At 44.2% G+C, this 13,846-nt stretch overlaps 1 protein-coding gene and 1 long non-coding RNA gene across 6 annotated transcripts in view; one reads left to right on the top strand and one right to left on the bottom strand.

Moving 5' to 3' along the window:
- Positions 1-13,846, bottom strand: part of LOC135903197 (putative sodium-dependent multivitamin transporter) — a 198,636-nt gene that overhangs the window by 28,480 nt on the left and 156,310 nt on the right. For 4 of the 5 annotated variants that reach the window (XM_070533662.1, XM_070533660.1, XM_070533661.1 and 1 more), the window contains 4 exons: positions 12,814-12,865; positions 11,199-11,266; positions 5,664-5,821; positions 1,711-1,851 (listed from right to left, as the gene is read on the bottom strand). In XM_070533662.1, coding sequence (XP_070389763.1) covers positions 1,711-1,851; positions 5,664-5,821; positions 11,199-11,266; positions 12,814-12,865 — 419 coding nt within the window. The remainder of the gene's footprint in view (positions 1-1,710; positions 1,852-5,663; positions 5,822-11,198; positions 11,267-12,813; positions 12,866-13,846) is intronic. The other variant, XM_070533663.1, reaches the window with a different exon arrangement.
- LOC135903198 (uncharacterized) overlaps positions 1-13,846 on the top strand; it is a 49,716-nt gene that overhangs the window by 13,415 nt on the left and 22,455 nt on the right. The window lies entirely within an intron of this gene.

Here is a 13,846-nt window from a genome sequence, read left to right as displayed (position 1 = left end):
TTGCCCCCATATGTCACTTATATTGTAATTATAAGAGGATTGTAGACTACAGTGCATTCAAGAGCAGCCACTGCACCTTGCATTTTGTGGATGCTTGTACCGGATCAAAAGTGACAGATTATTTTTTTTTTGAGCAGATGAACTGGTGTTCGAAAGTAGAAGTTCGTATATGTAACACTTACCGCACGTAATGTCGCATGCACGTGAACATCGATGGCTTCACCCACGTGGTTTACCCCATTTACTATGCACGACGAGTCTATGATGACGGCTGAGATATAGCATGTGTGACCAGAAGTCCGTGTCAAATCTGAACTACGTGCAAAGTTCTGCCAACAATGAGACAGTCGCCACTGCGGCCGCTTTGTTTCTTGACGTTCGCTAGTCTGAATAGGCGGCGTCAGAAATTCTATATAATCAGGCAAGTTAACTCGCTTGAATTTAGGAGCAGGCTGGATCGTCAGAGGTGACGATGCTTGCGTTAGAAGCCATCTATTTCATTGCCAAATAAAGAATTTGAATTTTGGCGCATGTGCCTAAATTGAGAAAGCGTCAGCGTTCTCTTCTTCCCCCAAGTGTTGTTTGCAATATTTGTTGCATTTTATTTATTTGCTCTTGAAGATGTGGTAATGCTAATACGCACCCGTTCGTCGATGCGCGAGGCTCAGGATATAAGTAAGACATGGTAACCGGAAATAAAACACGTTGTTAAATGTTAGCCCCATGTCCCTGTCTTCCCGTGCCTCCTTGTGTCGTCGTCCATATGCGCTTAGTAGCATGCCAAATCGCATATTTACTAGGGTTGGAAAACCAAGAGTTTCCGATGGTGAAGAACTACAAGGCGAGAGTATGCGTTGATCATTCTAAATCTTTAACGGATTCCTGTAGTACACTTGCAATTAACGCCTGCAGCTAATGTCTCTAGAAGATTATGATTCCTTAATGCAGATTAAGTCACAACTCGTCTATTTGTTGTACCATTCTTTAAAGGAGTCCCAAAGTCTCTAGTGAGTCTTTTTCGTGCTATCAAAACGCTCACCAAGTCGTCTGTTCCTTTGCTTGAGGTTCTCTTCTGACAGGCAAGGAAGATACTCGACATAATTAGCAACTTTCAGTGCGGCATATAACACATACACAAGCTAATGTACGAAAAGCTACATGATTAACGCTGTGTTATTGTATGGCTGAGTTATAAAGCATACTTCATCTCTCAAGTCATTAGCAATGCTGCCGAAGGTACGACGGGTACACAGGCAATATCCTTGATCGGCGAAACATATTCCGGGCCTGACCGTCGATGATGGCAGAATTACAAAGGTTTATTTTAGCTTCGCACGTGGCATGTCACAGTGATACGTAACACTTTATCACCGTTGTGCACGATCTTCGTATGCCGCGAACTCAGCAGCCACGTAACAGACGACGCGGCAACGGTGAGTACATCTCGAGGGACCTTTGGTCTTCTTATTGGCTAAAGAGTCCTGCAGCTTTCACAGTGCTGAAAACGACTTGTGAGGTGGAGTATAGGTTAGGTTACCCGACGCCGTCCACGCGCGTCCTATAACCGTGCACGAAATCACCTACCGCAGTTTTAGCACGAAGGCGTGAATGCCTCCAAAACAGAGAGCGAAAGATAATTCCAGCTTTGACTACAGGTATGTAAAGTGCTCTTTATTTAGGTGAGAGTCCAAGAGGTGAGGGGTTACGTACCTCCGCGCGTCTCCTAGTGTCTTGGCAGCCATAAATCTTTGCACAGCCATCTGATCAAATGCTGTGCGCGCGAGGCTGAAGGGCACCGCCGCCACTAAGCCGCTCCACAGGTTCTCGTCGCTCGTGACGTCAAAGTTCGTCCTGAATGTCAGAGCGAGCCGCCGAAGTGTCACTGGCAGCAACAATAATGTCCATTATTGACAACAGTGTTGAACGATTGCCTTTGTTGTCGACACGCTTCACATATTCGTCAGACCCCTTTTACCTTATAATTCACGCTACTTTTAAAGATCTAATAGAAACCTCGCAAGCCATTGCATGCAGTATTGATCCCGAATGCAATATGAACTCCAGGAAGTGATTCAGCATCATTCTTTCGAACAGATTTTAGGAAAATTGAAGCTAATTTGGTTGTGATACTTGTGTCGTCCCAGACGACGATATACATTCGTAAGATGCGTTTTCAATACTGTGAGTTCACACAAAAATCCGGGTTGTAGCTTCAACACGTTAAACTATCGCACAATAGTAGGGAGTTATCTGAGTGTTTAGGTGAAGAAAAACGGCTTTTACGACAAAAATCATATAGATGCGATTTCTTTTTCCACGTATAATAAATTTGTGTCTGTAGCATTCAGCCAAGGATGTTAAAAATTGCTTTTTTCACGTTCGTAGTATGCCATTGATTAATAAGGAGAAATCTAAATATATAGCCTGTCTTTGAGCTGTATTCCGGGCAGATGAGGGTGTAAGATAAAAAAAATAATTGTTTCTTGCCTGCGAACTGTGCTTACTTTAAAGGAAACGTAGCCTGGTGTGTTTCCCGGCGTTGTATCTGAGAGTATCTTCCGAACGGGTACCAGCAAAGTCGTTTCCAAAGGAAAGCCGTCAATGGGCGTATCACGTCAACTATTCTACTTCTCGGACAGCCGTGGATGGCGGGGAACCTTTTTTAAAGGGTAGCCTAAGACAACTAAACTTAATGTTTGTCCCTTGCAGTCAGTTGCAAGGGCCTCCACTATCGACCAATACACTTTCAATGTGCATTTATAACTGTCGGTAAAAATAGCACGTGTATTTATCGACAAGAACGAGGCAACTTATCGACAAGTGCTTTCCAACCCGGTTATTGTGAGTATTCAGGATCCCTTGAATGGCTACACCTTCTTGCACAAAACAACTCCATAACCGAGTAATACCGAAGGCACGGTTAGCTAGAATTAAATCAATTTGCCACCTGAGTGTGACATTTGTTTCTATTACGTCATGCGTCATATTTGAGTGCCTCTTCAATCGCTTTTACCTTCTGGCGTGCACAGTGCTTGCTCGTGATTTGAAGCGTCAACCGTGAGAACGTTGGCCTCGGTGTTTGACTTCTAAGTTTAACCTATCTGAATAGCAATAGCTGCATCCGATGACTTTCACGGCAATTTTGATTCCGCAGTGAAAAAACAGTACGGAGGCATTTTCCGAGAAGCTTGTACCGTCTACGTCTCCCGATGTCTTACTGCCTTTAGCCAGCTAGATTGACGAACCATTTGCCGGCGTATGGCATCATCATGGCACGCTTAAGAGTGTCCATGACCCACAAGAGCAAGGCTTATCAAGGAAGATAACCGGCGACAGGGCCCGCCTATTATGGTGGTGGCACTGGTGACGAGAACGTTGAAACATGATCTATGTAAGTAGAGATGACGGTACGTTACAGAATTCTGGCTAGTTGATACCAGGACGAAGGATTTTTATGTTAAAAGCTTTAAAACTATTCTTGTTTTGCTCGCTGCTTTGATTCGGCTTACATTTCGCTGCGATAGCGCTTTTTATGGTGCGAATTGTTCAGCAACATTTGGCACTGTTGGCTAGGCTTTGAAGAAAAAATCCGGAGTCACTTTCGTCTGCGCTCCTTTCCAGTAAAAAAAAGTGCCCAAGAAATGGCAGCTATGACGCCGTTTAGGAAATTCCGGCGGCAGCAGTACCTACGAAGGCTGGCCTTCCAGGGCGCGTCGATGACTACCTGCGTGGTGCGGGGTGTACACCACGAGGGGCGTAGACTAAGGCGAATTTTTGTGTTTTTTTTCTTCACAAATAAACGAGGATGGCAAAAGTGCGAATGATAATACAGAATTGCCATCATAATTAAATGCTACCTTTTTTGCGAAATTTGAACAGAATGTAGGCAGCACTAAGATATTTTTTTAAGTTAGCAGACGTCAGCCAAATTATCCCACCTAAGACTTCCAACTCGTGGAATTTTTTATGTATGCTTTATAGTGCTCGCACGTTGTGTCGAAATGCAAACTCCATATGAGGCGGATACCCAGCGGAAAACGCCAACTCAGCCGCAACATTAGGACGAAAACTACTTACCGTGCTTGTCGAAAAAAAAATGGTGATCTCAGGTATATGTACAGACAAGTGTGAAACAGTCATAATTTTATTTCATTTACCTGATTCACTTGATTTATTGCTTATTGGATTTTACTGGAACAAGGGCGAGTTCGGGCCGAAGAGCGCCATTTTATTTACCTGGATTCTCGCACGACTTAATGTCCGAATGAAATTACTTGTAAGCATGGAGGCCCGTTGTATGCAGATGTTGCAACAGCTACTGATGAAACGTATCGCCCACAAGCCATCAGTCATAATCTTACTGTTGGCGACTTCTTAGCTTCTGAACCTTAAATATCCTATCGTGGACTATCTTTGCTAAAGTGCACGTTCAAAGTAGACGACGGGCGTCCGCTGCTTAAGAGAAGTTGAGAAGGGCTGCGACCGCATGGTGTACAACTTTGAGTTTGAATAATAATGTATATGGAAAGGCCGTTGCATAGCGGCTGGTACTTTCGTTCTCAGAATGTGTGGAATATAAGAAAGTAATTTGTCCTTATCTTGGATTAACCGCCACCGCCCTTGTAGAGGACACAGTGTCCGGTAAGTAGGGTCGTCTCAATTACTGGAATCGGTTGAACTACTTGGTAACGCTTTGTCGTCTTGTTAGTGGTTATCGTTGTGGAATGTCACGGTGGAGGAGTGTCTACGTCGTTGTTACGGCAGAATACCCAAGAAATGGGAACGGAACGCTGCGACGGTCAGTGTGCGCTGTTAATTAAGCTTTCTTGCTTCCTCTCGTTCATCAAGAAACAGAGAAATGGTGCTAAGTGCCTCGGGCTCTTGTCACCTCTATTTGTCACTTAAAGTTTGTCGCACTGTTGAGTAGAGAGCCGCGGGGACATCGCTTGGATATAAATAATGCGCGGCTGCAGGACAGAGCGCCCGGGGCAGCGATCTACAGCAGGACGGGTTCCAGCGCTATTTGGCGCAATTCTCCTAATCAAATGAACAGTTTCAGAGCATTTGAATTTAGGTTATGCTAGACATGGATTGGTGAACTTCCAGGCCAAGAACCCCCATCTCTTCAATCTCAGTAATTATCGACGACCCAATCTTAGGCTGTAAGACACTATCATAAACAAATTTACGGCCCTGTTTGCTGTCACCAGTGAAGAGCCGCGGAGCTGAAAGCTTCGCTCTGAAATTAATGTCGCATGGTGTAAAAAATGCGGCCCATTTGACAAGAGAACCTGACGCGGGCAGCCGAACGGAATGTCACTCCAAAGGCGGCACGAAAGCGTACAAACTTTTCTTCTTCAGCTGAAGAACTCCAGGTTGAGTACCGTGTGCCTAATCTTGAAATTATGACTAGCTGTGCCCGACAACATGCACGTGCTTACCACTGATTCAATTTGGGCTGTATATACAAAGCAGTGACATGGAAATGAAAAACGTCTGCCGCACAACAGCTACGTAAACGGCAGTCGACGGTGGTGCAACAAAGTAAAGCTCTCTCGCAATTGGAAACTTAATTTTCAAAAAGAGCCATACACACTCAGCAGCGTCAAATATGGAGACAGCAACAATATGCCCGAGAGCATTTACACCATGAAATCGCTCACCGGAACATGTAGTCCGTAATGTTGATATCGCTTATTGGTTTTAGCGGTGGACTTGCACTGCTTGAATCGTAGATAACCTTTCCAATGATGATAAAGGGAGAAGAAAACATCACGAATGCCTGCGCAAAGTCAGCCCACACGACACTGCGGAGTCCACCCTGTAAAATTAAAAACAAGTGTTATAAGCGGTGAAGTTATTAAAAAGTTATAGCGTGGCGCAATAATTTGTAAGGACACTGTAAGACAGGGTGTCTCAGCCTTGAAAATTCGGTCACTTCTGTGCCATGACAGAGTGATATAACGTTACGTAACTATGTACGATAGGACATTACTGGCCATTACTTGTTGAGCGAGGAACTCGGGTAGTGTTCTAAATGTGATTGGTCCTGGGCCTATATGAAGGTGCTGAAATGTCATCGTTGAGACGACCGTCATGGCAATCGCATATGCTCTACTGTTCTGGAAGTAGACGAGAAAAAAATGCAGTTTATAGAATTGCGTTTATACGACCTTTGTACGGCCATTTAATAATGTTGCCTTTGCATAGTCTGCCAGCCTGCATGCATTTTGTTGGGTAGGTGTTGTTGGGCTACTAATATAATCAATTGTGGGTATTCGTTATGGAAAACTTACGAAATTGTCCCACAAGGCTGATGCTTGGGCTGCCTGGCATGGTTTACTCATACTGGCAAATCCTTTAGCGCAATTCAAAAAGAGAGGGACGTGTCAGAGCCACAGGACAGCGCTAACTTTCAACTGACGTTTATTGAAACACAGAGGCAGATGTATAGCGAAACAGGTACGGAAAGATACAAAAGACACATAACTACAAAATGTAGGTCACACTCTAGCATGCGCACGCCATTACCGTCCATGAACGCGATTCCCTTGTCAGAAAGATTAACTGGAGGTGTACTAATACAGTCTGCTCCCTTTTTAGAATCAGCCGGGCTTCGATTATTTCGCGCATGCAGCAGTGTTTGTTTCTCGCCTCCACTGTGCATGCGACGAACATCGGCTTGCATGTTTTGCTGGGACAATCATGGCAATGGTCAGAAAAGTTCCCGTTCGTAGGTCTTGCACATTTCGCTTATGTTCACCAAGCCTTTCATTGAGGCATTTGGCAGTTTGCGCTATGTAATACCCGACCACAATTGCACAGAATACGGTAAACCACTCCTCGCGGGCACTCCTCAAACTTGCGCACTACCTGCTCTGCGTCCAAGCAATCTGTCTCGGTTGCGAAAAAGAGCTACATCGCTGATCTGGCGAGTGAATCTCTAAACTCGGAGCCAGCAGGAATGCGTCTAAATCAGTGTCTCGGATAGAGCGTTAATGGTAATGCAATATCGGAAACAACGACGTGACCAAAACCTATATGCGCGATAACAATTCGATTCACATCGCTCAATAAGAAGCTTTATTTTCAGCGCGCATACTTATGTCCTACCGTTTTTCTTCGGGCGGGGATATCCGTTCACAGATAAATAAAAACAGTTGCTTGCACTCCGGTCTTTTTCACTGGCAACACAGCACCGCAACGAACTTGGGTTACGCCATTCATGCGCGACAAGCACGGATGTCGTCGCTCGAACAGTGGCTGCTGTTGCCATTGCTACGCAGTCCTTTCAAACACTACACTGGACGTTGTCAGCATGTACTCAAAAGGACATAGAAGTCTCATTTCACGTACTGAAGAACACAAGACAGGGTGACGCAGCACGAAAACACAGCCAGAACGTGCGCCGACATCACAAGCCAGTGAGCAGCTTCGATGTATACCTAAGCCTTTTTCCGCACTTGAAAACGTGGCTCTTGCAATCATCGTTGTCAGCAAAGTGATCACAGCTAATGTACTTGAAGCTGAGATACAGTGAGCTTCAGGCATGCCTATAACACTTTCTGGAAGGAGATACGGGAAACAAATTGACGAAACGCTGTCACGGAACGACACTTCACAGACGTAAACAAACCGTCAGCCATGAGCACTGCCCGCTCCGCCGGAGCGCGCCCGGTCGCTGGCGAGGCGCACAGCCTCTTGGGAAGCGCCACGTGACCAACCTGTATCGGCAGAGGGGAGTTTTTTAAAACTCCCTGTCGGAGTTTCACGGGAGAACAAGATTTTTAAGCGGAGTAAAATCGCGTCATGTCGCCTTAATACTCCCGCAGCTAGCCAGCCGAGTGGAACGAGAGAATGGGGCTGTTTTGCTCCCATACATCGGAGTAAATATTTAAGGAGGGGAGGTTTTAGGGCACATCACCTCTTAAAAACTCTCAGCTGGGTTTATTTTCGTTTACAGTGTAATTACATTCCGCATAGGTCGAGTTTAGATAAAGATGTAAAAGTTCCATGAACTCTCACAGTGGTGCACCAGAAGCATTCTTAAACGCGACGAATCCAAAGGAATCAATGCTGTCCTCCACACAAGCAAGCAACTGGTCATGAGGGAGCGAATAATACAGATCTTTTAGATCTGCAGAAATAGCAGTCATGCGCTTGGCGGAATTACCTGCTGAAAATTCTACAACACTTCCTGAACTCTTTGCCACAAACGGATCTTTGATGTCCAAAAGATTTATTTATTATTTCAAAAAAGCAGGAACAATCTTCTGCCAGTAATCTCATTCAGAAATGCTTACCCTTAGAGGGCATCTCACATTGTGAGATTTCGCGGAAAACAATACCTGAAAACTGTTTCTTTCACTATTATCTGCATGATTAGCTAAAAGGTCAAGGTTTAGGCTACTGCACAGCTTTTTTGTTTTTGTCTTCACCTTAGATAATGCTCCTTTCAGCTGCTTGTTGAACCGAGGCGTGATAGAAGATAGATGACTGGGAACATCAATATTGTGAATCAAATATGCCGCTACGTTCTAAAGAGGCTCATCTTGGCCAATTTCAATGGAACAACCATGATTTCTGACACAGCTTTACAGCGCGAGCAATATAAAGAAAGATGACTCGTCATTGTCACGAAGCAGATTTCCAATTAGAGATAAACTAACAGAAGCCTAACTCAAACGGCAGCAGGATCAAGCGCAGGGGTGATCAAAGCCACAAGTCCAAATATTCGATAAATGAACGTGCTGCATAGGGTTCCCATGTTGCCGAATCTAAGTATGCTGGCGTACGTAGAACTTACAGCCGAAGCTGGCAGGAATGCGAATGGTAAGTTTGATCTGCGTCAATCACGCCACGAAGGCCATTCGAAGAGCTGATGCGGTGCGAAGTAGGTGCCTTTTCTGATGAGCCAGAAACATCTGTGCGCCTTGTTCCGATTGCTGGAAAACGGTTTTTATGTGTTCGTGCGCAGGTATGCGCATCATTGCAGGTTGCAACCAGCTGCAGTTCGAATTTGTGCTTGTTTAGCAACTGCGAAAAGCTGGGGAATAGCACTAATAAAGCCCACATTTCTAAAATGATCCCTGAAATCAAAGCATCATACAAGAAGGAAACGTACCTAGCAATATGCAGAAATAATGAATAAAAATTTAAAATTGCTTCAAAGACGGGTATAATGCTGCCGCTCTTTTATCTGTGCCACACTTTGCACAGTAACTACGTAGCCGATCTTGAATATGTGAGAAGGCTAAAGAGAAGAGGAAGAATGGACTTAGCCTTCATATGCGCTGAAGTGGGAAACCACATCACCTCTTGTAATTATAAACATATGTGTACACTCCTAAAAATAAAAACTCAGTCAACCACGACAATGTATGCCTGTTTTCCCGAACGCATATGGGCTAGGCGTAATTGGATGCCTCAAACTTTTCTTTCATTCACAGGAAGCTTAACGCAAAGCCCGTGCAGTTGTGTTTTGAATTTGCTGAAGTAAAGTTTCAGGTGTGCAAAGTTCAACAGACGAATAAAAAAATAATATAGTAATTAGATGCTCTCAAACATCATTTCATTGCTTTTTTGTATAAGTGGGCCCTCCATGGCCGGAAGTGAAGTATGGACAATGGATGTGGTAATGTGTTTCTGAAGTACAGCGAAAAAAGATGGCGCTATTGCTGCTCCTGTGCGGAAGTCCAATTTATGCGCATAGTTATGCCTGCGACATCTGCCTAAGCACGCAGAAGACACCTTGATATGCGCAATCGACTTTACGCTACAAGCTCCCAATCGGTAAGCCATTTCAGTGTTTTTGTCCAATGATTCACATACGCATGTCACCTTAACAATCGTTGTGCAATCCGCGCTGAGTAGAGAACATCGCCGCCGCTCAGGCCAAGTATGCCACAGCGCTCGAGTAACCTTAAGCGACTATTACAAAGAATGAATTTCATTATTAATAAATGTCTAATAGAGGCTAGAGATTGGCTTATGCCGAGCACTATTTAAAAACAATATTAAAACCACTGCTGCCACGTTTCTATGTGCCATATATTGTTTGATGCATGGTGTTTAACATATACAAGCAGCACAGATGCTATTAGGCACTCCCTAGAGGTTTACACCGCTTTAATTTCGACCAGTTGTGGTTCTTTAGCGTTACCTAAGTATCTAACCACACGAACGTTCCTGCATACCGCACGCATGGGAATGTGGCAACCTCGGCCAGGAACCGAACCGATGACCTTGTCCTAAGCATCCATAGCCACCAATTCACAGGGACGCCTGTTGAAAGTGCCGGATTACGAATCTCAATCTGAGGAATAGCCGACTAAGATTCTACCATTTTTATCAAAGAGTCCAGCCTCTTCGTCTGTTTTTGTTTGCAGCTCAGTACTTCGTCTGTTTTTGTTTGCAGCTCAGTTTAGAATATTTCTATATAGGGTTGCAAGCATTGCTGAAAATCAGCTGGGCCTTTAGCAACGCTGCTATTTCTGGGCCCATGCAAATTAATAAAGAACACCATTGCAGCTCAGGTTAAGAAGTAACGCGATTTGTAGATTCGGCTAACATTGTTGTTAGGACTATAACAATAAAGTTTTTATATCACAACAGAAATACCAACAATAGTAAAATCCGTTAATGTAGTACTATTGTAACATACTCACTATGGATTGTAGCTTGCTTAAGAAAATACGAAAATCGTGGGCTCTCTCTCATCGTCTTCAAAAAGTTGTTCCACATTTTCATTCTAACTTAGGCTAACCTGCGCCTACCGTACAATTTTCTAACAGGTCGTACATTAAAAGTTCTGCTCAGTTATGTCCTCGTGTGCCTCTGTGGCGTGATGAAAATGGTACGTGTAAGGGGCTTATTGTCCAAAATTATGGCATGAACTTAGCACGCTGTTTTGAATCCCTTAACAACAAGGAATGGCATAATGTTAGTTTTTTTTTAAAAATAGTGGTTTTGTGTGTTACTGAAGCGCAGGGAATTGCTTGATGCAATTATTCGATTGGACAAGCGACACCGATCTTGAAGCCTCAGAGGAGTCACGAAAAGAGCATCGAGTGAAACAGTGTTTCTGAATACGGTCGTCAGTCTATGGGAGAACACCATGTACACTATAACAAAACGCACCGGGTTAAACACTTCCTGCAGGTTCTATAACATAGGCAGAATATCAACATTGTTGTTACCAGAGCTGTGTACACAGTGCCCGCCAGGCCAATGGTAATGCTCGAGTACAGCAGTGGAATTGGGTACACTGAAAGGTAAGAGAAAGACGGGAACTAGAGTGAGCAAGATCATGCGCTCTAGTGCAGAAGAGAACTGATTAACATGGGAAACATGAATGCTGCCGCTTTTCTCTATCACCTGCATAGCGACAGCCCGCGATGTTCGAAACCTTGGAACTTGTTTTTCCCATTCCTACCACGCTCATTTTGTCACACTTCATGGTCGAGATTTGCTTTGGGGTCAAAATGGCGTTACGATGGCGACGAAGTTACATAATCATTTTCCACCCCCTCCCAGGCTCCGACCACTACAATCATGAAATATTTTGAAGCGCGTGTTGCACTATAAATATAAATACCGCCAAAACCAGCGTATCCGTCCCAGACCTAAAAACCGAGAGGGCTGCTTCCATGAACACGAAGATGTCGTACACAGCTTCTATGCTGAGTTTCGAAGATGCGAGGAAGTGCAAACTTGTCGAAACTTCTATGCTTTGAAAGCGTTTGTCGATCACTTTTACGCACGCAGTCTTGACTTCATTGCTGAGCACTTGGCCGTTTATTTCGTCTTTGACATCAGCTCGACTACACACCTCCCTTAAGGCAGCACAGGCAGGCAAGAGAGAAAAACAAAACAGCAATTGCACTATTCAATCACATCTGTAACACTGTAATGCCCAAACACAGTTCAAAAACAAGGGAAATGAGAACTTGTTTACCTGCATTTCTCCCTATGGAGAGTATATTGTGCGAAAAAGCGCTGAACTGTTATTGTGAGGCATACGTATTTAGTATAATAATTAATTTATTAGTAACTGGTTTGCTGACGTAACCACAGCTAGGGAAACGTTGCTCCAGCATATCAAACGCATTGCTACAGGCGATCTGTTAGATTGCCCGTGCTGAAATAAGAAATCAGATGCGCCGAAAATTACGTAACATTTGTCATACATTGGACATTACATCGTTAAGGAACTTGACCACCCCTAAGGGAACAATGCATGTGCGGAAGTGGCGCTGTGCTTGTGGGAGTTAGATCGTTCGACTGGAGGGGACTGGCCGATGTGAAGTGTGTGTGTCAGTGTTTGTATTTTCTTCCAATTATTCTTTGTCACACTTAGCCCGAAGTGGCATCATTCTGTCCAATAATGTGAATCCACCAATCAATTCTTCTCTTTCTTTGACCTAGCCTAACATACCTTTTTTTTTCTGCCATGCATTTGACCGATGGTTAAATTATCTATTTTGATCTGCAGGCAGTGGAGTTGGAGAAATCCTGACATGCTTCTCCTTCTCAATAATGTTTTTGCAGAAGTTTGGCTAAAGTGATTTGTAATCTGCCCCAAAAAAGAACAGAGCGCGTGACGAAACATTTGCAATGTACGTGTTGGTGAACAGTCATGTCCTGTGTAGCGCTCTACCGTTTGCGGAGCGATGCTTCTGTCAGAACGTGCCTTAATGGCATGACACTGTTCAGTCCCTGAGGCGAACTGAGCGATATTTTAGGGAAGAGGCGCGACTCGTGGGGCACCAAAAACAGCTTACTGATAATAACCAGAATTGTACGGATACGTACTTGTCGAAACAGCAATGGCAGCACTGTAGACGCCCACTGCGCCCACGAGTTGCTGTAATGAAGTAACGTGGTAAAGTATATCAGGATGAGAAAACTACAATTTTAATGACACAAGACAAGCTCGCAGTAAAACAGGAGCAGCGATCACATTGTGTATTTTTCACTGCGGTTTCGCGCAGTGAATGCAAGAGCATTTTTTTGAGGAACAGAAATATTTATTGTACTGTGCCTTCTATTGGCAGCACAATATATTTTATAAAAACAGCTAGATACCTGCTGCGCTGGAGCTTTGGTCACATCGTGGCATAGACTGGTGGCGAACGACGACGTTAGCTGGGAAGTTTAAGCCCTAGATCGGAGCGTTGATTTGTGATATAGCCAGAAATAGAACCAGTCTCATTGGCGTTACTTGCTTGTTCAGGCTACCGCTACATCTTTGTTTCGTTGTTCGGCGTTATGACAAAAATATCTGGACCTATTGTGAGTAGCCTGTAGTCCAGCTTTTCGGAAAAGCACCCCGATATTGCACTAACCATGCGGTTAACCCGGAACAAATAACGCTTTTGAGTCTCTCAAAACAGTGCTTGAGGCTTTTAAAAACTGCACCTGACGTGTATTTACGTGTCCTGCAATTAACTTTTCATGACTGGTGAAGCAGCAGAGTGGAATAAGGGAAAGCTGATATAACGACATACGGTGTCTCCAAAGCAGCCAGCGACACAAACTTGGATGGCCCAGTACCTACATCTCCTCGTACCTGACGCAGTGAGGGAAATGCCGATACAAGTTGTACTCTACACGGTCGCGCTATACGTTGCTCCAAGCACATGAATGACAAAGCGTCAAGCAGATGCACCCATGGGATTCTTGCTTCATAAGAAATTCTTCTGTTCCTAAGCGTAAAGACTACAGAAAAGGCAATTGAGTTATCTAGCGATGATCAATATCGAAAAAAATTGCAAATTATGGAGTTTTACGTGACAAAACGACGATCTGATTATGTGGCACGCCGTAGTGGGGGACCCTGGAAATG

The sequence above is a fragment of the Dermacentor albipictus genome, chromosome 2, assembly GCF_038994185.2.
Source record: "Dermacentor albipictus isolate Rhodes 1998 colony chromosome 2, USDA_Dalb.pri_finalv2, whole genome shotgun sequence".
Classification (NCBI taxonomy): domain Eukaryota; kingdom Metazoa; phylum Arthropoda; class Arachnida; order Ixodida; family Ixodidae; genus Dermacentor; species Dermacentor albipictus.
The sequence above is the reverse complement of the archived record's forward strand: the minus strand, read 5'-3'. Positions and strand labels throughout refer to the sequence as shown.